General features: G+C 34.2%; 1 protein-coding gene across 3 annotated transcripts in view; it reads left to right on the forward strand.

The window, feature by feature from the left end:
- The window catches only part of LRRIQ3 (leucine rich repeats and IQ motif containing 3), a 217,090-nt gene that overhangs the window by 184,423 nt on the left and 9,217 nt on the right, over positions 1 to 23,450 (forward strand). For 2 of the 3 annotated variants that reach the window (XM_060623110.3, XM_060623108.3), the window contains one exon: positions 22,100 to 22,829. In XM_060623110.3, coding sequence (XP_060479093.3) covers positions 22,100 to 22,829 — 730 coding nt within the window. Of the gene's footprint in view, positions 1 to 22,099; positions 22,830 to 23,260; positions 23,432 to 23,450 lie in introns of those variants that run through there. The other variant, XM_060623109.3, reaches the window with a different exon arrangement.

Genomic DNA, 23,450 nt, shown 5'->3' on the forward strand with positions numbered 1-23,450 from the left:
GTTCATGTTTTGTTTCTTAAATTCCACATATGAGTGAAATTGTATGATATTTGTCTTTCTCTCACTTTTTCATTTTGCATAATATACTCTAGTTCCATCCATGTCACTGCAAATGACAAGATTTCATTTTTTATAGATTCTTTTATAGGGATGAGTATTTCATTGTGTGTGTGTGTGTGTGTGTGTGTGTGTACACACATACATACATTTTCTTTATTCATTAGTTGATGGACATTTGGACTCTTTCTGTAATTTGGCTATTGTTAATAATGCTGCTGTAAACATCAGGGTACATGTAATCTTTCAAATCAGTATTTTTTTTTATCATTTAGGTAAATACTTAGTAGTACTCTTACTGGGTCTTAGGGTAGTTCTATTTTTAACTTTTTGAGGAGCCTCCATGCTGTTTTCCAGAGTGACTGCACCAGTTTGCATGCCTACCAACTAGGTATGAAGGTTCCTCTTTCTCTACATCCTTGCCAACATTTGTTGTTTCCTGTGTTTTTAATTTTAGCCATTCTGACAGATATGAGGTGGTAGGTATCTTGTCACGGTTTGGTTTCGATTTGTATTTCCCTTATAATCAGTGATGTTGAGTATTTTTTCATGTTTCTGTTACACATATGGATGCCTTCTTTGGAAAAGTATATATTCATGTCTTCTGCCCATTTCTTAACTGGGTTATTTCTTTTTGGGGTATTGAGTTTGATAAGTTCTTTATACATTTTGGATACTAACCCTTTAGCAGATATGTCATTTGCAAATATCTTCTCCCATTCCATAGGCTGCCTTTTAGTTTTGCTGATTGTTTCCTGTGATGTGCAGAAGTTTTTATCTTGATAAAGTCCCAATAGTCTACTTTTGCTCTTGTTTCCCTTACCTCCAGAAACGTGTCTAGTAAGAAGTCGCTACGGCTGAGGTCAAAGAGGTTGTCGCTTGTGTTCTCCTCTAGGATTTTGATAGTTTACTATCTCTCATTGAGGTTTTTCATCCATTTTGAATGTATTTCTGTGTTTGGCAGAAGAAAGTGGTTCAGTTTCATTCTTCTGCATGTTTCTGCCCAGTTTTACCAACACCATTTGTTGAAAGACATTCTTTTTTACATTGAATATTCTTTCCTGCTTTGTCAAAGATTAGTTGACCATGTAGTTGTGGGTTCATTTCTGGGTTTTCTATTCTGTTTCATTGATCTGTGTGTCTGTTTTTGTCATAGTACCATGCTGTCTTAATCTCTATAACTTTGTAATATAGCTTAAAATCTCAAATTATGATGCCTCCAGCTTTGTTATTTCTTTTTCAAGATTGATTTGCCTATTCAGGGTCTTTTGTGGTTCCATACAAATTTTAGAATTATTTCTTTTGGTTCTGTGAAAAATGTTCATGGTATTTTATAGAGATTGCATTAAATGTGTAGATTGCTTTTGGTAATGTAGACATTTTAACAATATTTGTCCTTCCAATCCATAAGCATGGAATGTTTTTCCATTTCTTTGTGTCATCTTCAATTTCTTTCATAAATATTCTATAGTTTTCAGAGTATAGATTTTTTTAATTCTTTCATTAGGTTTATTCCTAGGTATCTTATGGATTTTGGCACACTTATAAATGGTATTGATTCCTTGATTTATCTTTCTGCTGCTTCATTATTAGTGTATGGAAATGCAACAGATTTTTGTACATTGATTTTATATCCTGCAACTTTGATGGATTTGTGTGTCAGTTCTAGCAAGTTTTTGATGGAGTCTTTCGAGTTTTCTACATAGAGTGTTGTCTGTGAATAGTGAAAGTTTGACTCCTACCTTGCTGATTTGGATGCCTTTTATTTCTTTTTGTTGTCTGATTGCTGAGGCTAGGACTTCCAGTACTATGTTAAATAACAATGGTGAGAGTGGACATCCCTGTCTTCTTCCTGACTGGAGAGGTAAAGCTCTGTTTTTCCCCATTGAGGATGACATTAGCAGTGGGGGTCTTTGGTATATGGCCTTTATGATGTTGAGGTATGTTCCCTCTATCCCTACTTTGTTGAGGATTTTTACAAAGAATGGATACTGTATTTCATCATATGCCTTTTCACCATCTATTGAGGGGATCATATGGTTCTCATCATTTGTTTTATTAATTTGGAGTGTCACATTAATTGATTTGCAAATATTAAACCAGCCCTGCAGCCCAGTAATAAATCCCACTTGGTCATGGTGGATAATTCTTTTAATATTCTGTTGGATTTGATTTGCTAGTATTTTGTCGAGAATTTTTGCATCCATGTTCATCAGGGATATTGACCTCTAATTCCTCTTTTTAGAGGGGTCTTTGTCTGGATCTGGAATCAAGGTAATACTGACCTCATGGAATGAGTTTGGAAGTTTTTCGTCGATTTTTAATTTTTTAGAACAGTTTGAGAAGAATAGGTATTAACTCTTTTTTAATTATCTGCCAGAATTCCCTTGGAAAGCCATCTATCCCTGGACTTTTGTTTGTTGGAAGAGTTTTGATTATTGATTCAATTTCTTTGCTGGTTATAGATCTTCAAAATTTCTATTTCTTCCTGTTTCATCCCAAAAGAAAGAACAAGAAGAATTTATGACCAGGGAGCTAATCAAAATAGATATAAGTAATATGCCTAAGCCAGAATTTTAAAAAAAATAATCATAAGTATACTAGCTGTGCTTAAGAAAATCATAGAAGAAACCAGACACTTACTTCAGAGATAAAGGACCTAAAATTTAGCCAGGCCAAAATAGAAAATGCTATAACAAAGATTTAAAGCCAACTGGATATAATGACCACAGGGATGGAAGAATCAGAGGAATGACTAAGTGGTATAGAGATAAAATTATGGAAAATAATGAAGCTGAGAAGAAGGAAAGAAAAATATTGAATCATGAATATAGATTTAGGGAATTCAGCAACTACATAACATTTATATCAAAGGAATCGCAGAAGAAGAGAGGGGAGAGGGGACAGAAAGTTTATTTGAGCAAATTGTAGCTGAAAACTTCCTTAATCTGGGGAAAGAAACATACATCTAAATCCAGGAAGCACAGAGAGCTCCTATGAAAACCAACAAAAACCAGTTAACACCAAGATATATTGTAAAATTTGCAAAATAGATAAGAATTCTGACAGTAGGGGGAAAGAAATTCCTAATATGCAAGGAAAGACAAATCAGGTTAGCAGGAGATCTCTCCACAGACACCTGGCATACCTGAAGGGTGTGGCATGATATATTCAATGTAATGAATGAGGAAAATATGCAGCCAAGAATACTTTATTTAGCAAGGCTTTCATTCAGAATAGAAGGACATATAAAGAGTTTCCCAGACAAATAAAATCTAAGGAGTTCGTGGAACTTGGAAGAAGTTCCAGCCTTGGAAGAAATATTAAAGGGGACACTTTGGGAACAAAAGACCAAAAGTGTCCAAGGTTAGAAGGGAACAGGTAAAATCTCCAGAAACAGCAACAAAACAAATCGTAAAATGGTACTAAATCAATACCTATCAATAATCACAATGAATGTAAATGGACTAAATGTTCTAATCAAAAGACATAAGGCAGAATAATGGAAAAAAAACAAGACCCATCTGTATGCTGCCTGCAAGCATATAACATAGATATGTCATTTTATATGTAAAGACACCTCTAGATTGAAAGTGAGGGAATGGAGAACCATCTATCTTACTAAAAGAGATCAAAAGAAAGCCAAAGTAGCAATGCTTATCTCTGACACACCAGATTTTAAATCAAAGATTGTAACAAGACACAAAGAAAGGTACTATTCTCATAACAAAGGGATCTATCCAACAAGAAAGTATAACAATTGTAAATATATATGCCCCCAACTTGACAGAAGCCAAATATGTAAGTCAATTAATAACAAACATAAAGGAACTCATTGATAATACAATAATAGTAGAGGACTTTACACCCCACTTACAACAATGGACAGATCATCTAAGCAGAAAATCATCAAGGAAACAATGGCTTTATATGACACACTGGACCAGATGGATTTAACAGATATTTTCAGAACATTTCATCCTAAAGCAACAGAATACACATTCTTTTTGAGTACACATAGAATATTCTCCAGAATAGATCACATACTTGTTCACAAATCAGCCCTCAACAAGTACAAAAGTTTGAGATCATACCATGCATATTTTCTGACTACAAGGCTATGAAACTTGCAGTCAACCACAAGAAAAAATTTGGAAAGACTACAAATATATGGAGGTTAAATAACAGCCTAATAAAGAACGAATGTATTAACCAGGAAATTAAAGAAGAAATAAAATAAATACATTGAGGTAAATGAAGATGAAAACCTGACAGTCCAGAACCTTTGAGATACAGCAAAGGCAGTCACAAGAGAGAAGTGTATATAGCAGTACAGGCCTACCTCAAGAAGTAAGAAATGTCTCAAATACACAACCTAACATTACACCTAAAGGAACTAGAAAAGGAACAGCAAATAAAGCCTAGGGAAGCAGAAAAGGGAAAATAAAGATTAGAGAAGAAATAAGTGATATAGAAACACACACACACACACACACACACACACACACACACACACACACAATCCAGTAAAACAGGTCAACGAAACTAAGAACAGGTTCTTTGAATTAACAAAGTTGATAAACCCCTAGCCAGATTTATCAAGAAGAAAAGAGAAAGGACCCAAATAAATAAAATCACAAATGAGGGAGGAGAGATGGTAACCAACACCACATAAATACAAACAATTATGAGAGAATATTATGAGAAGTTATATGCCAACAAATAGGACAATCTGAAAAAAGTGGATAAATTCCTAAAAACATACAAACTACCAAAACTGTATGTACATTCATAAGAGATTTTGGTCTGTAGATTTTTTTTTGTCATCTTTGGTTTTGGTATCAGGGTAACACTAACCTCAGAATGAGTTGGAAAAATGCTTCCTCCCATTTTTTTTGGAATAGTTTATAAAGAATTGGTATAAATTCCTTAAATTTTGGTATAATTCATCAGTAGAGTCCTCTGTAGTTGTTTTAATGGTGTTCCCAAATAGATCACTGGAATCTGTAAGTGTTACCTTATGTGGAAAAGGGTCTTTGCAGATGTGATTAAGTTAAGAATCTTGAGATAATCCCAGATTTCTCTAAAGTCTCTAAATGCTATCATAAGTGTCCTTATAAAAAAAGTAATAGAGTGAGATTCTACTTATACACACATAGAAGAGAGAAAGGAAATGTGAAGAAGGAGACAGATAGAAATGATATTGCCTCAAGCAAAGGAATGCTGGCAGCCAATAGAAGCTGAAAGAGGCAATAAACTAATTATCTCTCAGAGCTTCTGAAGGGAGTGCAGCCCTGCTGACATCTTAATTTCAGCTCAGTGAAAGTAATGTTGAATTAATGGCTTCCAGAACTATGAAAGAATATTCTTTTGTTGTTTTAAGCTAACAAGTTTGTGGCAAGCTTTATAAAAGTACAGGAAACTAATATACCATTTGGACCTAAGGTTTTATTTGTGGGGAAAAAGTTAAATTATTAATTCAATTTTTATTTGTTATAGTATTATTAATATTTTATGTTTATCATATATTAATATTTTATATTCTTAGGTCAGTAGGGCAGTTTTTGTCTTAGGAATTTGTTCATTTCATCTAAATGATCTAATTTGTTGGCCTTTTGTTTATTGTATTCCTTATAGTCATTTTTATTTCCTTGAATTTGGTAGTCATGGCCTCTTTCATTTCTAATTCTGGTAACTCAAGTCCTCTCTCTCCTTTTTGTTGGGAGATTTATCTAAAGATTTCTAAATTTTGTTAATCTGTTCAAAAAAAACAACTAATGTTATTGATTTTCTCTATTGTTTTTCTGTTTCCACTTTGATTTGTTTCTGCTTTCATCTTTACTTTTATCTTTCTTCTGTTTGTGTTGGATTTAGATTTGACCTCTTTACTAGTTTCTTAAGGTGTTAGGTTAGTTTATCTATTTGAGATTTTCATTTTGTGTGTCGGTGTTCATAGATATAAATTTCCTTCTGAGCACTGCTTTAGCTGAACCGTATAATTTCTTATTGTTTTCGCTAATCTTATAGTATTTTCTAACATCATTTGTGATTTTCTCTTTGACCAGTTGGTTATTTAGGAGTGTGATACTTAATTTCAACAAATGAGAATTTCTACAAATGAGAATTTGTAGAGTTCAAAATGAAACTGATAAACAAGATAATAATATCTAGATTAAAAAAAAAATCATACTACATGCCACTCATCTTCCCCTCAGCTCTCTCAGTTAATTTATAAGGTAGGCATTTTCATTCTTCCATTTCATAGATGAAGAAACTGCAGTCTTGTGGAGTTAAATAAGTGGCTTAATGTTACTTTCTGAAGTGCCTAAATATGCTATTTCAGAAATCCAACTGATTTTGCTCATAGTTTTATACTTCTAATCACTATCCAATAGTGACTCAAGAACAACAGAATGGTATAGGCAAAGCATTGTTTCAGTAGACATTGGGCTAGTATAATTTGTGTAGCCAGGGTGGTCTAAGTTGAACACATAGGTTTGACTAGGATATCAGGTTGAGAAGTTCAGATCTTAAAATTAAGATCCTGACATTGGAGGGGAAAGACTGAGGCATCATATTCTTTAGAAGGTTATAGAAATCCTGGGTAAAGTAAAATAATATAATCATCAAAACACCAAATCATAGTTATTCAGGAACCTGTAGGAAGTTTGACCTTAATACTAAGCCACATTTGCCCAGACATAAGCTAATTTGTTTTTCTCTGTTTATGACCAGGCAGATTTGGTTTGAATATTTTGTTCATCTAAAATTAATCAGATGAGTTTAACTATGGTGGAACAGGTGAAGATGGAGGTGGAAGAGAACTGTATAAAAGGCAACCTTAAAAGAGAGGAAATCATAAAGCTGAAATTGACTTCCTTAAAATAATGGAACTTATTATAAAAGACCACATACCATATGACTCCATTTATAATAAATGTTCAGAATACATAAATCTGTAGAGATGGAAGGAAGATTAAAAGTTGCATAGGGTTAGGGAGGTGGTGGAGGTTGGGGAATATAGATTGACTATAATGGTTATAGCATTTCTTTTTGTGGAATGAAAAATTTGTAAACCTAGATCGTGGTGATGGTTGCACAACTCTGAGTGTTTTAGAACCATTGCACTGTATACTTTAATGGTTTGATAGTTAATTTTTATGGTATGTTAAATATGTCTCAATAAAGATCTTGAAAAAAATCACATGTAACATTTTTAAAGCATGCTGGATGTCAACAATGGGGATATTCATTTGAAATGTTGCTGTCACTAACAAGAGCCCTTTCATTGCAATTGAAACCACTATTTGTCAGTAACCTAACCAGTTGATGATTAAGTAACAGTGTTTTGAGTATTTTACATGTTAATGTGAAAGGTACTTATAACTATCAGTTTTACTGCTTTTGTGTTTAATTTTTTTTTTATTTTAGGGTTTCGTGGTTAACATGTAATGCATTATAATTTTTCCCACGTGACTATAGAGAATATGTTCCTGGATAACATTTTCACACAGAATGTCTAATTAATGGTATTACATGGGGAAATAATTTGTCTGCTTCTCTTAACTTTCTATCCTATTAGAATCCATCGCCAATATGTTCTGTTACATATGAATGTATGATTTTTTTTTTATAAACTGGTGATCTTGGCTCATATCTCAGGCCATTTATAGCACAGTATGTGTGTATATGTAAATGGGATGGGTTAGAGGAAGACCTCAGAACTTTTTGTATTCTTAGTAAGAAAATTAATCTCAAAAGAAGAAAATGTCTCCTCTATGACCATAATTTCAATGACATTTATGTGCCTAACAAATCAGGGAAAACTCAGTGCATGACAGAAGTTGATGTCACTACTCTCTCATTTTGTATTTACTTTATTTTTCCTTTTCCTCATATTCTTTGCTTTACCTGAACTCAAAGCTGCCTCAAAGCCTATTTACCACACAAGGCCATCTGCTAGTGCTAAGGTGTCAGACAGTTTTGCTGAAGAGAGCAACTGCTTCAGACCCATTTGTGAACATTCAGATCATATCTGCACTGATTTTAAAATAGACCATTTATTTCCCCACAGATGGCTCATAAATCTGTAATATATTTGGGAGAACCAAACAAGCTCTGTTGATCACAAATGGTAGTGGCCTCTGTGTTCCTAACTTCTGAAAGTTTCATGTGACAGTTAAAACTATCTGTTGAGATAATTTAAAATAAGTGAATTACAACAAAGCCTAGTTATTTTGCTCTTAAATAGAGAAATTTATATAAGGTACAAATATAAGGATAATTTGGGGTTTTTTGCAAACACATTTCTTTCATAGAATGAACTACATCTGAAAGAATTAATTCTGTTGCCTTTGTATTGAAAAATTCAGTTTGTGGAAATTATGGCTGTGCCTCAAAATTATCTGGTGTTATTAATAAAAAATATACAAAGGTATCAGTTTCCTCATTTTTTTAACCAGAGTATTATTAGTAATCATGTAAATGGAAACAAATAGTTCAAAATTATTTTATTTAGGATAATATTTTTTATTAAAATTTTGTTAATGTTTATTTATTTTTTGAGAGACAAAGAGAGACAGAGTGTGAGTGGGGAAGGGGAAGAGAAAGAGGGAGACACAGAATCTGAAGCAGGCTCCAGGCTCTGAGCTGTCAGCACAGAGCCTGATGCGGGGCTCGAACCCACAAACTATGAGGTCATGACCTGAGCCAGTCGGACACTTAACTGACTGAGCCACCCATGAGCTCCTAGGGTAATATAGTTTTAAATGACATTGTATTAATGAAAAATTAAAATTATTTTTTAAGATAAAGAATTTAAATATGACATATTAGTGAAATAGTAACATGTTTGAATATGAAAGCTATAAACTTCAAAAATAGTCATATATATATATTTAATCTCGTTCATGAAATCTGATTTTCTTCCAGTATTCTTTATCACAACAAATGATATCACCATCCAACTAGGTCCTCAAGCCAAAATGCTAACATTCATCCTTGATTGTGTGTTGTTGTTTTGGCTTTGCATCTAAACATATTCCAAATCTTTCTACTACTGTGCAATTTCATTGCTTTTACTCTAGCCCTACCTACCATCAAATCTTGCTTGGGCCTCTATAATAGCGTTTAAACCAGTTTCTCTCCTTACACTCTTGGATCCACATTCAAATCCATTTTCCTCATAGTAAAATCATGTATCATATTACTACCCTATTTAAAAAACTCTAAATTTCAGAATAAAATCTAAACTGTGTGTGTGTGTGTGTGTGTGTGTGTGTGTGTGTGTGTGGCCTGCGATGCCACATGTAATCTGGACTCTGTCTTACCTCTCTAACCACTCCTCACACCCCCCTCCTTTTGTTCACTGGGTTCCAACAAAAAATGGCTTTCACTCTGTATGCTTAACAAGGCCAAATGTGTTCTTGACTAGTATCTTTGCAGTAGCTTCTCATTTCTCCTGGAAAATTCTCCCTCCTCCCCAAATTCCCCACTGCTTATTTCTTCTTATCTTTCAGATTTGAGATGAAATTGAATTTTTTAAAAATATTTCTTATCTGTCCAGTATAATTACTAGACTCAGTGCCATTTTACCCAGACAGAGCATTTATTACTGTTTGATATTTTTATATTTATGAATTTGTTGTCTTATCTTTTACCACTAGAATAAAAGTTCCATGAGACCTGAGATCATGCCTTTCATAGTACCCTTGTATACAAAAGTGCCTTGCACATAGCAAATGTTCAATGTTATGTATACATTTTTTACATGTATTATATTTGTTATATATGCTATGGTTAGCAAAGAAAACATGTTTGTACTAGAGAGAAATTGTTAGTATCCATAGAAACCAAGTAATTCTCAAACGATTAAAAAGGAAAATAAAATTGAGAGGAAAAATTAAGAACTAGATGGAGTTTTAATAATAAATTTCATAGTTGTGATTCCTGAATTTCAGTTGAATTTGCAAGCTACTAAAATATGAATGAGTGTATGGAAGGATGGATAGATAGATGAATTAATAGATGAATAAATCAAAATGATTCTAGGAAGTTAGAAGCTATTCCATTGTTCACTGAGACCGTATGTAATTTTAAGTAGCTGCCATTGGGGGAAATTGGTGTCTATTACATTAATAAAACACTGAAATTGAGATTTGAGATCTGAGACTAGATAAATGCTCACAGAATCTTAGACATACTAGGTACATTATCTAAAAAGAAATTAAAATAGAAGAATCATTAATATACCAGGATGAATTACAATTGAAATGAAATAGGAATCAATAATTTAGGAGTGAGGAAAAGAGAAAAATGAACTCTAATATGACCACAAGTAGCAATTAAAAATCCTAAATATCTATTTTTTTAGACTATATATAGTCTCTGAAGGTTCAGTGAAACTTCTGACATTTCTATTTATTGATATCTACTTTGAAGCTTGTATCATTGGAAATTGTCATAAAATTAGGTTGATATTACAAGAATTACTCAAAGGGAGTTAGTTAAGTAATACTTAAGGTCTAGCTTTTCTGGCTACTCTAATCACTGAACTGAAATTTGGCAATATCTTTCAGTCTCTTTCAGTTGCATCTTTCAACTGAAGAAAAAATGTAAAATAAAAATGTGAAAGTGGAAGTGAGGAAATCTGTCATCATTATTTGCATTGTAGACATTTGTTAAATTCAAGGAGGAGAGGCATGCGTTTTGTGGCTTAGTCCTAACTGTGTACTTTTATTTTATTGTGGTAAGAACACCTAACATGAGATCTACCCTCATAACAAACTTTAATTGTGCAATACAATATTGTTGACTACAGTTACAATGGTGTACTATAAGCAGCTCTCTAGAGCTCATTCATCTTGCTTAACTGAAACTATGCCACTTAATTAGTATCTTCCCAGTTACTCTCCCCCAGACCTTGGCAAAAATATTCTACTCTGATTCTATGAATTTGACTATTTTAGATACCTCATGTAAATGGAATCATGCAGCATTTGTCTTTCTGTGACTGGTTTATTTCACTTTATATAATGTCCTCAAAGCTCATTTATGTTGTCTCCTGATTTCAAAATATCCTTCTTTTTTAATACTAAGTGTATTCCATTATGTGTCTCTGTCACATTTTCTTTATCCATTCATTTGTTGATGGACATTTAGGTTGTTTTCACACCTTGGCTGTTGTTTATATAATATCTCTTCAAGATCTTGATTTCAATTATTTTTGATCAATACCCACAAGTAGGATTACTAGATAAAATGGTAGTTCTATTTTTAATATTTTAAGTAATTTTCACGATGTTTTCCATGGTGTCTACACCATTTTGTATTGCCACCAACAGAGTGCAGGGCTTCCAATTTCTCCACATTCTCACCAACATTTTTCATCTTCTATTTTTTAAATAGCCATCTTGACAGGTGTGAAGTGATATCCCATTGTGGTCTTGACATACATTTTCCTGATGATTAGTGACATTGAACATTTTTTCATATATCTGTTGGCCATTCACATGTCTTCTTTGGGGAAATGTCTATTAAAGTCTTTAGTCTACTTAAAATTTTTTAAATACCAGTATTATTTTTTATTATTGAATTAAAGGAATTTCTTATATATTTTGGAGGTTAACCCTTTATCAGATATGTGGTTTGCAAATATTTTCTCCCATTCTGTAGATTGCATTTTTCTTCTGTTGATTGTTTGCTGTGTAGAAGCTTTTTAGTTTGATGTAGTCCCACTTGTCTACTTTTGCTTTGTTTCCTATGCTTTTGCTGTTATATCCGTGAAATTATTGTCAAGACCAATGTCATGAAGTTCTTCCCCTGTATTTTCTTCTAGGAGTTTTATAGTTTTAAGCCTTAAAGTTTTTAATCCATTTTGAGTGATTTTTTTGGTGTCAGTATGTGAAAAGTTTCCAATTTCATGCTCTTCCCTGTAGACACCCAGTTTTCCCAGAACAACTTGTTGAAAATATTATCCTTTCCCCATTGTGTTTTTTTTGGCACCTTTGTCAAAATGCAGGTGGCTGTATGTGGTATGTATTTGAATTTATTTCTGGGCTTTCTATTCTGTTCCACTGGTCAATATATCTTTCTTTATGCTAGTATCTTCCTGTTTTGATTACTGTAGCATTGTAATATAGTTTGAAATCAGGAAGAGTTATGTTATGCCTCTAGTTTTGTCTTTACTCAAGATAGATGTAACTATTTGTGGCCTTTTGTGATTCCATATGAATTGTAAAAATTTTTTTCCTGTTTCTATAAAAAATGCCTTTGGGATTCTGATAAGGTTGCATTGAATTTGTAGATTATTTTGGGTAGTATGGCATTTTAACAATATTAATTCTTCCAGTCCCTTGAACACAAGCTACCTTTCTATTTGTTTGTGTCTTCCTCATTTTCTTTCATCAGTATCTTAATGTTTTTAGTGTGTAGTCTCTCACTTTCTTGGTTAAATTTATTCCTAAGTAATTATTTCAATGGTATTATAAACGGGATTGTTTTCTTGATTTCTTTTGCAGATAGTTTATTGTTAGCTTCTAGAAAAGTAATCGATTTTCATATGTTGATTTTTATATCTAGCAAATTTACTAAATTCATTAGTTCTAACCCAGTTGGTAGGGGGATTCTTTAAAGTTTTCTAGATATAAGATCACGTCTTCCACAAATAGGGATAATTTTATTTCTTCCTTTCTGAATTGAATGCCTTTTATTTATTTTTCTTGTCTAATGACTTCTCCTAGGACCTCCAGTACTATGTTGAACAGGAGTGGCATCTTTGATTTATTCTTGATATTAGAGAAAAAAGCTTTCAGTTTTTCACCATTGAGTATGATATTAGCTATGGGAGTTTGTCTCCCTAGACCTGCCTTATAAGAAATGCTCAAGAGAGTTCTTTAGGTTGAAAGAAAATAATGCTAAACAACAATGTGACAGACTATATTCTTGTAATATAACTACTGAGTTAGACACTTTAAGACACCAAGACAGAGACCTACCAAAAGGTTATTTTTATGCTTCTTTATTATCTACCAAAATAGTATTAAACAGCATTTCATCATTTTGTGTTTATGTATACTCCTTTCAACCCTCTACTTAAGAAACAGAAAAACAAGAAAATAATAAGAAACAGAAAACTTCTGAGCATATTTGGATTCTAAGCCAGTTTTAGGGAGAGGAGTACGTGTTAGATACTAAAGATTTCCTTTCAGTGATGCTTCTCTTTCTAGTAGTGGAGATCTTCAGACTATGTATAACATATTTTGGGACAGAAATCATTGGCAGGCATGACATGCAATCATGGCTCCATTATTTTACTCAAAGATTATTTAATGGACAGATCCCTTTCTGGTTTTGGTAGCAACATTTTTTTTAAAGCTAGGATGAATGTTGCATGAGAGGTGTTTCAGATTTTCTTGTTATTTGCTTAATAGTTACAATTTGTTAAACATCTCTTTTTACAGGCAAGAGGCAATAAGAATCATTAATTTATGGTAAGTGTTAAAGGGCTTCTGATATATTAAGAATTCAACCAAGGGTTTCTGAGAACACCTATGTGTGTACCCAATTTTCAGTCATAGTTCTGATACCCTGCTCTGCTCTTTCAGACTAAATGCTTTATACCTCATTCTTTTCAGTGTTCTGACTACTCTTTAAATCAGTGACCAACTAAGTAATTATTTCTAAGCCTACAATTCAAGTAGACAATTCTAAATTTTTTTCTGAAAATCAAAAAATATATATATTGCTATAGAAGAGGAGAATATTAAATAGAATTCTATAAACTATTTTCTTATATGACAGTAATTTAGGTAAAGGGCTAATTCCATTGCAATGTCAAGCAATGTTTGGAGAATATGCATTATTCTATCTCTAGGCATTTTCCTATGGTAAGTTTGGGTAAGAGATGCAGTATCCAACTACCTCATGTCACATTTTTCTTTTTCTATCTGAACTATGATTTGACAGTTTGCATTACTCTATGTCAATGCCCTTACATCCAAAGGTGATGTCATTTGCATTACCTTTTGCCTTGCATGTATAGATAGATGACCTTCAGCTCTTTTGGATTATATTTATTGTCAATTCCCTAATTCACGAATATGAATACCACTTGGGAGCCTATTGTTACTGAAAAGTTTTTACTGGTTATTGAGCCACTCTGTATCATATTGAAGCTACTTATGTATCAGATCACCAGTCTACTTCACAGACTTGAACTTTATATGAGTGGCTTTTGTGATTATTTTTTTCTTTTCTTATAGTAATGCAAGAGTGGCAGGAAAAATGTAACTGACACAAAGCTGTTGCACATTAGACCTTATACTTGTGTGTATAAAAAGTTACCTTTTTAAACTCCTACCTTAATATAGTCACTGTTTTGACCCTTAATGCTGTCAGCCGGATCTAATAAAGATTCTCAATGCAATTTTCAAGTAAGATATGGGAAAAGCAAAACAAAAAGACTATAGGATAATAATCAGATAAAAGGTGTCAGAGTAAGGGAAAAGGAAGGAAAAATAAGTTAATGAGGTAAGAAAAGAAGTATTATCAGTAATTTCAAATTGGTTATCTGCTATACCTAAATCTTATAATGGGACTCTTTTTTTTTTTTAATTTTTTTTTTAACCTTTATTTTATTTTTGAGACAGAGAGAGACAGAGCATGAACGGGGGAGGGGCAGAGAGAGAGGGAGACACAGAATCGGAAGCAGGCTCCAGGCTCTGAGCCATCAGCCCAGAGCCCAACGCGGGGCTCGAACCCACGGACCGTGAGATTGTGACCTGAGCTGAAGTCGGACACTTAACCGACTGAGCCACCCAGGCGCCCCCAGGACTCTTTTTTTTAATTGAAGTATAATTGGCACACAATATTACATTAGTTTCAGTGAGACTTTGACTTCCTCATAAAATACAACTGTTTGAGAAAAAAGAATATATTTAGAAGTACAACATGTATTCTATTTTTTTTTTTTACTTTTTTAAATGTTTATTATTTTTTTTTTATTTTTGAGAGAGAGAGACAGAGTGCGAGTTGGGGAGGGACAGAGAGAGATGGAGACCCAGAATATGAAGCAGGCTCCAGTCTCTGAGCTGTCAGCACAGAGCTCGATGTGGAGCTCAAACTCATGAACCATGAGATCATGACCTCAGCCAAAGTGGGACACTTAACCGACTGAGCCACCCAGGCACCCCATAAGTACATATATTCTAGTTTTGAGTAGAAATATTCATATTTAATAAATAGTTGAATTTTTAAAATTGAATTCCAAAAATGCAAAATACTATGCTTACTGTAGTGGAGGACACAAAGATATATAAGACATATTCTCTATTCTCCAGAAATTAAAATTTACCCAGGAGTTAAGATGGGCAGCTACAGCATAAGCAGACTTCTCTATAAACTCTATGAGTAAGTTTTATCCCACTGCTATTAAGACAGTGCTTCCAAATTTTTCCAGTCATGGCACAAATCAATAATAATAATATTTGTGAAGTCTGTTAGGTTAAAAAAAAAAGCTTGTAATCTAGATAAAAAGAATAATTATATTACATTTATGTTATTTAATTATAGCATTAACAATAGGGTATAATTGTTTTTTTAAGAGAAAGAGTGGGAACAGGGGAGGGGCAGAGAGAGAAAGAGAGAGAGAGAGAGAGAGAGAGAGAGAGAGAGAGAGAGAATCCCAAGCAGGCTGCACGCCACCAGCACAGAGCCCCACACAGGGCTCTATTTCAGGACTGTGAGATCATGACCTGAACTGAAATCAAGTCACATGGTTAACCCACTGAACCACCTGGGCACCTCTAGGATACATATTTTAAAATAAAATATCAAATATTAAATTTATATAAAACTTTTAAATAATGACTTTATAAATGTTTGATGAGCCTGAGCTTTATTTCCATGAACATAAATCCTTTTTTTTTTAAGTTTGTTTTTGAGAGAGAATGTGTGCCCATGTGCATGGGGAGTGGCAGAGATAGAATCCCTGCACTGTCAGCATGAATCTCTCTCCCAGGAACTGTGAGGTCATGACCAGAGCCAAAATCAAGAGTCAGATGCTTAACTGACTGAGCCACCCAGGCACCCTAATATAAAATCTTTATATCAGATACAATGATTTTAAAATATGTTCACAAATACTTTGACACTTCTCTTCAAAAAAGTGGAGCCTAATTCTCCTCTTTGTGGAGTGGATTTAGTGATTTACATATAACAAACAATATGGCGGAAGAAATGGTGTGTGTCTCACAAGACTATCATAAAAGATATTGTGCCCTGCTCTGGGCTCTTTCAGGCAGATTACTTAATCTGGGGGAAGTTAGCTGCCTTGTCAGAAGGAATTTATACTTACACCAAGCAGTTCTTTTCAAAGCTTACCGGGAAGGAACTGAGGCCTTCTGCTAATAGCCATTAAGGGATATAGACCAGTTGGGGAATGGTTCTTAGAAGTTCAAAAGAGAGGGTATTAGTCTGATCAAGCCTCCCTAACAAAATGCCACACACTGAGTGGCTTAAACAGAGATTCATTTTCTCTCAGTTCTGAAGACTGGAAGTCAAGATCAGGGTGTGAACATGGTTGATTTCTGGTGAGATTTCTGGCTTGCAGATGGCAGCCATCTTGCTGTGTGTGTGTTCACATGACCTTTTTTTAGTACATGTGTGCATGGAGAGATGGAGAAAGTGAGCTCTTTGATGTCTCTTCTTTTAAAGACACTTATCCTATTAGATTAGTATCATTTTATTATTTGTCTTCTGTGCTCGGTTTTTTGTTCCTCTGTTTCTCTTTACTTATCTTCTTTTTGTTTATTCAAATATTTTTATAATCTATTTTAATTTTTCCTTTGGATTTTTAGTTGGACCTCTTTGCATTATATATTTATTTTCTCTAAAAATTATAATATAAATCTAACTTCGCACAATCTACTTAATATTATACTACTTCACATAAAATACAGAAAGGAAGAGTCTAAATGGCCTATATGGTTGCATGATTTCTGTATTTTATATGAAGTGATACCCTTCATGATATACTTTTCATTCATATTATGTTTTTTGGATTATATGGTAGGCATCACAAATGTTATATACTTTAGATTCTGTTATAAGAATATTGATGTTTTTAACAGGTCACATTTTATTTGTTTTTGTTTATTCTCCAGAGTTCTTAGGTATTTGTTCTTTGTTTTGTTGTTGGACATCACCTGTATGTTAGGATCTTACTCCAACATATTGGCTATTTCTTTAAGACTCAGTTTTTTTATCTGATAGATGGGGACGAAAAATAGTACAGTACTTAACTCTAAGATTGTTAAGGAAACTAAATGAGATAATTTAAAGGATGCAGAACAATGTGACACATAGCAAAAACTCAACATATATTAGCTGTATTGTTATGTTTTGTGGTCAATAACATCTACCTTAGAAAGTTATCAATATTGAATAAATGTTAAATATATATGTAAAGAAGTAAGCCTAGTAACTACCACATGGAAAGGGTTCAATAAATGACAGTATTTATGTTATTCAATATGCATGATCTTTTAAAAATATCTTTAAGTTTATTTATTTTTGAGAGAGCGAGAGCAGGAGAACCCCAAATAGGCTCCACCCTCTAACTCAGAGCCTGATGCTGGGCTTGAACTTATGAACCCTGAGATCATGACCTGAGCCAAAATCCAAAATCAGATGCCTAACTGACTGAGCCACCAAGGTGCCCCAAGATGAATAATCTTTTTATAGATGGTGATGCAAATGGAACCTTTCAAATAAGTGGGGATAGCATGAGCCAAAGATAAGAAGTAGAAGTATCAGGGCGCCTGGGTGGCTCAGTCGATTAAGCGGCCGACTTCGGCTCAGGTCATGATCTCGCGGTCCGTGAGTTCGGGCCCCGCGTTGGGCTCTGTGCTGACAGCTCAGAGCCCGGAGCCTGTTTCAGATTCTGTGTCTCCCTCTCTCTGACCCTCCCCCGTTCATGCTCTGTCTCTCTCTGTCTCAAAAATAAATAAACGTTAAAAAAAAAAATTAAAAAAAAAAAAAGAAGTAGAAGTATCTAAGTCTTATTCAGAAGTTGTGACTATTATATTTGACGTATAGGGTTCTTAAAGGGAATAATATAAAAAGTAAGGGTACAAAAGATGAAAGTATAAATTTAAAATTAGCAACCCAGCACCCAAAATGAAGAGTATCTCTGAATTGGCTTAGCTGTCTGTAGAAAAAGTATTCATTAGACACCTATTTGTTGAAAACCTGTCATCCACCAAACATTCTGCTAAGTGCTTAGTATAAAGTAGTGAACAAAAACAGCATTGTCTCAACTTTCATAGAGCCTTGAGGATCTCCTAACCTATGTATGAACAAAATCATTTATTTTATATCTACCAAGTCTTGGGCATTGCACTAAGATATTAATGTAACTTAAGACAATGCAGACAGCACAGTGTTAACTCTCCTACTTCTTGTCTGTTGTTTGGTAATGTCCCTATAGCTAAGTTGACTGTATAATTTATCTTCCAAATTGGATTGCTTCTGAGACTGAAAGAAGTCACTGTTAATAAATTTCACCAGACGATAGGTAAAAACGGGCAAATGGGTGTATATGTATACCAAGGCTCTTTACATATAATGATTTCTTTAGAAGCTCACATGTGAAGAAACTATAGCCACAGATTTTTTTTTTTTTTTTGGCTTACCTGTATGTACATATTAAATTGATTTTCCCTGGAGTGCCTGGGTGGCACAGACTACGGTTAAGCCTAAGACTTCTGCTCAGGTCATGATCTCACAGTTCGTGAGCTTGAGCCCCACATCAGTCCTCTCCCTACCAGCTTCAGATCCTCTGTGTCCCTCTCTCTTCCCCTCCCTGATCACTACCCCCACCACCTCAAAAATAAATAAACATTTAAAAACTAAAAAATAAAATAAATTAATTTTACCCAATGTTTCATCCTTACTTCTCTTTTATCTCTTGACTATGCTTATAGTTTTACCTAAAAATCTCTGTGTTATTGGCTCCAAATATTTGTCTCCAGATATGCCCTCACTTACATCATTTAGATTCAGCTCATTTACCTACCTGTTTGCTAGACATCTGTAGCAACTAACTGCTTATGATAGCTTCTGACTTTATATTTTATAAAACAAAATTTCACATATTTTTTCTTTTTTTCACTTCTGCATCTTTGTGACTCTCCTCCCATCCCCTGGGAATGCCTTGTTTCCTATTATCTTGCCCACACCTTTGCAAATTAATTGAATTTTCCCATATACGCAAAAGGTGGGCCTTATAGTATTACAAGTGTAAAACAAATACTCTTCTTAAAACTAACCCAGCTGTTACCTTCTCCAGAGCAGTTTTGCTGACAACTGCCTACCCTAACCCAGATAGGGTGAAGTGTCTTTCTTCTATGTTTTCAACACCTCCTGTGTATACATACTTTTATCTTAACATTTGCCACAATATTTTGAAGAAATCTGCTTTACTTAGTTGCCTCCACTACTATACTATAAGGTTTCTTGAGCCATCGCTGTCTTCATTTTTTGAAGATTCTAGCTCATAGTAGGTAGTACCAACATATTTATTCATCTTAGTCAAGTTGAGCTTTTCACCTACAAAACTATAATTAAAGAAGCTGAACTTACTTAGTGAGGTGATTTTTAGATCACACCCACGGATGAGGCTGGTTGTTAGGAGAACCAACCACATGGTTAGAGGTTTGGAAATTTTAATCCCAACCCTCAACCTCTGGAAAGAGGAGAGGGGAGGGAGATCGAATTAAATCCTCAATGGCCAATGATTGAATCAACCATGCCTATGTAATGAAGCCTTCATAAAAACCCCAAAGGACTGGGTTCTGAGAGCTTCCATGTTGGTGAACACGTGGAGATTTGTACAGTGATGTGCTTGGAGAAGGAGCATGGAAGCTTTGTGCCCTTTTCCCATACCTTCCCCGATGTATCTCTTCTGTTTGGCTGCTGGTGAGTTGTTACATCCTTTTACCATAAACCAATAATATAGTAAGTAAAATGTTTCTCTGAATTCTTTGAGCCACTCTAGCAAATTGAACCCAGAGGAGGTTCGTGGAACCTCCAATCTATAGCCAGCTGGTCAGAAGCACGGGTGATAACCTGGACTTATTGGCATCTGAAGATGATAGGGATTCTTCTGGACTGAACCTTTAACCTGTGGGATGTGATCCTGTCTCCAGGTAGATGTTGTCGTATTTGAGTTGAATTTCAGGACACCCAGTTGGTGTTGGAACATATTTTGATGGTATGGGGGGAAAAATCCCAATCCCCCATATGAATTGAAATTAATAACCAGAACTTTAATTTATTAGTTTGTATTTTCTATCCCTGGTCTTTTATTCTTGGCCAGCTTTCTCATGCCAGGATTTATACATAAAATGAAATAACACAAGAGAGTACTTTTTCTAGGTAGTTGCCCAGACCATACCCTATTTACTTTACAACTGAAATTCTGGATTTTGTCCCTTTGTATCTAGTGCCTTGCTTTGGACCCAAACTTTTTTTCTTTTAATTAAAAAATTTTTTTTGAAATATTTATGAATTTTTGAGAGAGAGAGAGAGAGAGAGAGAGAGAGAGAGAGAGAGAGCGCATGAGTGGGGGAGGGGCAGAGAGAGAGGGAGACACAGAATTCTAAGCAGGCTCCAGGCTCTGAACTGTCAGCATAGAGCCCGACTTGGGGCTCGAACTCACAAACCGTGAGATCATGACCTGAGCCAAAGTCAGAGTCTCAACTGACTGAGCCACCCAGGTTCCCCTGGATGACTTTATATTCTGGTGAATTACCTTTTTTATTTGCTAGACTTGATTTTCTACTTCATTTTCGCCTCTGCTTCCTTTTCTGATGTTGACATTCTTATGGCCTCTAATGAAAATCATGCCTATTTGCTTCTTCCCTACTGCCTGCCTAGACCACAGGTCCTACCTTCTTTATGATCACCTCAACTTCCGTAAAACCTCCACCATCAGATTTGCATTTGACATATAAAGACTTTAAGAGAATTTTCTATTAGAAAAACTAAAATCTTTGTAGACTATAGTTAGTAGAGATGTAATTTTAATAGAGGAAATTAGTCAAATATGGAAAACATCTTTTTTCTAAGACTAATAAGCATAACTTTTTTCTAACCTGTATTTGCCATCTGATACTGAATTCATAAATAGGTTTGTCAGAAAATAAATATGTGAACAATAATGTGATTCAAGCTATTATATTAGTTAGGTTGGCTATAATAACAAATAGACCCAGAAATATATATTGACTCAAACATAATTGCCATTTATTTCTAGTTTATATGAGTCCAAGTTTGACTAATCCTGGCCAGTGAGTAGTTTTTCAAGCAGTGATCCTGGGAGCCAGGGACTTTCCACCTTGTGGATTCACCATCTTCTAGGGACTTATTCTTATCTCTGTACAGTGAGTCAGAAAAAGAAAGAAAATATAGAAAAGATATATTTGTTTCTTAATAGCCTTGAGCTGGAAATGACACATAGCACTTCTGCCCACATTTCACTGTAGAGGACTTAGTCTCATCACCACACATAATAGCAAAGGAGGCTGAGGGATTCATGTGTCAAATATAAGAAAAAGCAATGTTAATGGCAGCTATTAGTTCCCACCAGAATTAAGACAAATATGGTAAAATGTATTACAAATTCCTTTGCAATATGAGATAATAAATATATCTAAAAATAATATGCATGGTGAAGTACTAAATGTAAGATAAGATACTGCTATTGAGTTATTGCAAGTTAAGTAATTGTGAGAGATAATGTAGGAAATATAGGAATCAGTGCATTTTTATGTTAAATGGTTTCAATAGTGATTTCCCTCTCCAAAATCACTATTAAAACACAAGTTTATAAAGAACATCAGTAGGGAAAAATGTTTCTTAATAAAGCCAATGACAGGTTCTTGTCAACTTTATTAATGTAGCTTTCAAAATAATAGGGACAGAAAATAAACTGTGCTTAGCACTTACATAATGTATTATATTTGTCTTCCCTGTGGTGTAGGTCCGAAGGAATCTGAAGATGAAACTGAAGGTGAAGAATTGGATGCCAGCTTTAGGATATCAGTGTTCAAACTACCCATACATACTTCAGGTTCACTCAAGTATGCTGCATTATTGAAAGAAAAGGAGCAAGATTATTTTCCTACATATGTCCAGCCATTTTCTACCACTCATCAAAAACCAGAAATTACAAAAAAGGACATGCTGTTGAAGGGTAATGTAAGAAAAGAGTTTTTTACAACACACAGAACTGGTATAAAACTCCGAACACTTTGTGATATTGATAAATGTTATTCAGAGCAAAAGAAGCAGGAAAGCCATAAAAAAAAAATAACAGCTGTAACTCTGGCACAAGTTGCCCAGGAAAGAGTTAGCTTAGCTGTTCAAGAAAACTTAAATAAGAAAAAAAATGCTGCACAAAAACTAATTGCAAAAGATAATGAGACAATTCGGAATGGTTTACAACAACTTTGGCAGGACAGATTCAATTACCTTGAAAAAGTTAAAGAGAGGAGAGCTCAGTTTCTGAAAGAAAAAAAACAAAAGGCTGAAGACCGTTTATTAATTCAAAACATAAGTAATGAGCGTACTCTTTTATGCAAAGGAATGATTAAAATGGACAGATTGAGGAAGAATCAGGCTGTCTTACAAGAGAAAAGTCTGATTGTTCAGCAAAGACTAGAAATGGAAAAATATCAAAAGAATTTACTTAAACAAATGAAAGAAATTAGGTAAGTACAGTCTTGATATTATAGAAACTTTTAAGTCCATTACATGTGAATATTGCATACTAAGTGCCGAGATCTAATAAACAGTACTTTGTTTACAACATGATATATTCTCTTTGAAAAAATAGAAACTACAACAAAGATGAGACAATAAAACGACTGTATCTCATCCCACCTCCACCCTTATCTGATAAAACCTGCTTCTCAAACAATGGTTTTTCTTATCATAAATGGCATCGTCATTAGCCTCTTGACAGTGCTAGAAATCTCAGTGTCTTTTACAACTCAGTCTGTCTCATCACCAATATCCAGTATGTTTCCTTAATCATTTTTCTGCTAAAGGGAGTCTCAAACTGATCCTTTTAGATCCCTCTTTTCCCATTCTAATGCACACTCTCATAATCACTCTAAGAATTCACCTTTTATCCTTCCAGGTGAAAGTTCCATCTCCATTCTCCAGACTTCCTTTCCTCAACCCATAGCGGTTCTCCAGCCTACAAGCCTCAACTGTCTTTAAAATTTAGTTCTGATCTTTTGTTTTTGTTTTGGCTCCCTCCCTCTCTAGCCTTTTTTATTATTTTTTCTTTTTCCCTTTTTTTCTTTTTCTTTTTAAAAACTGAGAAA

The sequence above is a fragment of the Panthera onca genome, chromosome C1 (genome assembly GCF_046562875.1).
Source record: "Panthera onca isolate mPanOnc1 chromosome C1, mPanOnc1 haplotype 2, whole genome shotgun sequence".
NCBI lineage: Eukaryota > Metazoa > Chordata > Mammalia > Carnivora > Felidae > Panthera > Panthera onca.